Source organism: Rhagoletis pomonella, unplaced genomic scaffold (genome assembly GCF_013731165.1).
Source record: "Rhagoletis pomonella isolate Grant_MI unplaced genomic scaffold, Rhpom_1.0 Rhpom_scaffold_01411, whole genome shotgun sequence".
Taxonomy (NCBI): domain Eukaryota; kingdom Metazoa; phylum Arthropoda; class Insecta; order Diptera; family Tephritidae; genus Rhagoletis; species Rhagoletis pomonella.
In genome coordinates, this window is record NW_023459965.1 from 1 (window position 1) to 2,893 (window position 2,893).

A 2,893-nucleotide genomic window follows, 5' to 3' on the forward strand; every position below is an offset into this window, starting at 1 on the left:
AACTGTGTAAAAGCAGTCTAACACGTACTCTTATGTAGATAATTATTGTGGCGACGACAGGGCTACGCGACGACTGTGGTTGTGGCCAGATTAGATCTATTTCTATTTTTCCAGCGATAAGTTCTGAACGCATTGGAAGCGGCGAGCTACGTACCACTGCTTCCAATTTGTCATCTTCATTATCTAAACGCTTTGTCGATGGCGGCATGATTTCTTTGAACGCGGCAGCGACATCATGAATTTGTATGAGTTTGGCATAAAAGAAGAGGAAGGACCTTATCTGTCGCCAGAAAAATGGAAATAGATCTAACTAACTCTTCTAGAATCATACACTTTTCATAAAGCGGTGTCCATCCTCTTTCCTTTAAGGGGGGTTCCGGGGGCCACCCCCTTCCGCCCCACACCAAAATCGTTGTACAAATAAGCAAACTTTTCTCGATTTTTTTTATTAACAGGTCTTTTCTGCGCCGGTAAAAAAAAAAATTGTAACCGGTAAATTTTGTTCCATTTCACAAGCTGTTATTCTAATTGGAAACAGCACAGCCCTAAATGCAACCCTGAATCATATGTAAAAGAGATCGTATATTACGATATTTAAATTAACAAAAGTAAACGTTTGTAGCCAAAAGGGAAATAAACCAAAACACGAGCCAGGATCTATAATTTATTACAATGGAAATGTGAGTACTGTATTCCTGGAATAAACTATAAGATTGTAAAATGGACCTTGTATTATCATCAGTGTAAACCCATGCTATTCAGTGATCTCGAACTACGAGGTAATGGAATCTCTGAAAACTCTTAAGGACACCAAGAAGAAATACGGGTTGCGGAATTTAGCTACCATAACGTATGAGGTATTCCTTTGGTTTAGAAAAAAAAAAAAACAATATGTGTTTGATTCAACTTGTTTTGATAGACATTGCAGTATCTTGAAGACTCGCCATGCAAACAGCAATCCCGTGAAACAATTCATAGTTTCCTGACTGAAGTGAGACACCTAAGCTGTAAACTGACCACCACAGAGTGCCTGATGATGGTCAATGATCCACCCACTAGTGCATTACACATTCAATTGGTAATAAATTTCCTCACTTTCAAAATTGCTACATTAATGGTTTATGTATGTATTATCTTAAAACTGTTCACTTTGTATATATTTTAGCTAATCGAAGACAGTGAAGAACGTTTAACCGAAGAGCAAGTCAACGAACTTCTACAAACAGTCACTAAATACTTTCCTAACATACCCTCTGAAAATAGTTGAAAATAAACAATTGGTATTTTTTTCTACAAATTCTGTTGTTATTTTTATTTATTGGAAATGCATTTGACGCAGTCCAAACATCGTCTCTAACGCTTCTGATCGCCTAAGTCATCGATGTAATCCTCATCAATCTCTGGCCACTTTTCTGGTATGACATCGAATAGATCATCTTTCACATCACCCTGGATAACAATTTCATCATCGCCTGTAACAGATGATCCACAAGCAAATTTTGTGCCAAAGAACTTTGCAGCAACTTTAAGGTCTATGTCTAAAGGAAGTTATAAAAAGAAATAAAGCTTGTTTACCAAATTTATAAGAGCTCATTTTTAAATTTCTCATATAGTTTAAGTTAACCTACCGAAAGTGTTCAGCCCGGTAACTACTGTTACCGACTTCTTTTTGCCACGCGGAGCTCTTGAAACGGTGATCTTTTTAGGAACATCTTCCTTCTTTTTATTAACCTTCATCATTCCTTTGCCCCCTCTTTTTTGTCGTTTCTTATCATCATCTGTACCATCAGCCGCAGCTGCTTCATCCTTGATTTTCATTTGTTCAAATTCACTAGGAAGATGCTTTTCTAGCCAAGCTCTGCATTTCTCATATTCCGGGTAATATTCACAGTACTATAGCGTAAAAATAAAATATATTACACGTTTTAATAGGGCTTTCACAACGTTCTGGTCCTTACTTCAAGTGGCATTGTGCAGTTGCCACAATATTGCACAACCAAAGGATATGTGACTCCTTCACGTGGTCCCAACTTAAGACGTTCAGCTGGATCTATTACTACACCTTCTGCCGCCATATTTTAATTAATAAAAATAACTAAAACCTATCGAAAATTTTCTACAATTGCAATCTAAAGACTTTGAGGAAATGTGGCTGTGGTGTAGCTCAGCTGTTTATGTGCTTCGTTTGCTGTCATTTTTGACAAAACCGGCAGCTAGGAAGTTTCGATATCGTATCGATTCTTCAGAATATCGATATTTCATGGCACGATAATCGATTTTTTGAATCGATATTCCAAGGTCGATATATCGAAGTCATCGATACTTTACCCGCAATAATAAATCATAATAAATTTATTTTTCATCTACAAATAAGTGTATGGAAAAATATTAAAGTAGGTTTAATCAGCAGCTTGTGTGATTTATTTAGCAAACTTTGTAGATGTCTGTAGTATATTGCGCAGTGTTGAAACTTTTCAGGTAATTCCTCAAAACGTGAATTTCGGGCGCGCTTGAATATTTGTTGGGGGATTTCTATTTTGAGGGTTTTTCTCTCGATATATTTGCAGATAACAAATGCAGTCATGTTTTACACAAGAGAGTTGTTAAATCACTCCGAAAATTTTTGAACAAAAAGCTTTCCGAAGTTGAATAAAGAGCTAAATACACCACACAAGTGGCTTTTCAAACATTCTTCAAACCTACTTTTCCCATTTAGCCATATACCATGCAAACATGACTCGTTCAAACAAATAATTTTATTTTTCTTGCGGTTCGCAATTTAAACGGGTTTGGGTTTCTTCGATTTTTCTCTCTCACGTCCCCATGCGAATGAGGCGATTTTATAATACACAACGTAAGCGGTTTGATCAAATGGCAACATGGCAGCCAGAAA

At 36.7% G+C, this 2,893-nt stretch overlaps 2 protein-coding genes across 3 annotated transcripts; one reads left to right on the forward strand and one right to left on the reverse strand.

Moving 5' to 3' along the window:
* Window positions 1–565: 565 nt before the first annotated feature.
* LOC118752346 (DNA-directed RNA polymerase III subunit RPC9-like) lies at window positions 566–1,298 on the forward strand. Of its 2 annotated transcripts, none has more exons than XM_036487220.1 (4): window positions 566–680; window positions 763–857; window positions 920–1,078; window positions 1,166–1,292. In XM_036487220.1, the coding sequence occupies exons 2-4, from the start codon at window positions 783–785 to the stop codon at window positions 1,265–1,267; spliced, it is 336 nt and encodes a 111-aa protein (XP_036343113.1). In that variant the 5' UTR covers window positions 566–680; window positions 763–782; the 3' UTR covers window positions 1,268–1,292. The 2 variants fall into 2 exon arrangements, with proteins under 2 accessions (XP_036343113.1, XP_036343112.1); XM_036487219.1 differs by having other exon boundaries at window positions 569–680; window positions 743–857; window positions 1,166–1,298.
* A 40-nt stretch (window positions 1,299–1,338) lies between these two features.
* Window positions 1,339–2,201, reverse strand: LOC118752345 (density-regulated protein homolog). The gene is made up of 3 exons (XM_036487218.1): window positions 1,959–2,201; window positions 1,629–1,893; window positions 1,339–1,538 (listed from the first exon to the last, which is right to left on the reverse strand). The coding sequence occupies exons 1-3, from the start codon at window positions 2,073–2,075 to the stop codon at window positions 1,354–1,356; spliced, it is 567 nt and encodes a 188-aa protein (XP_036343111.1). The 5' UTR covers window positions 2,076–2,201; the 3' UTR covers window positions 1,339–1,353.
* Between the last annotated feature and the right edge of the window lie 692 nt (window positions 2,202–2,893).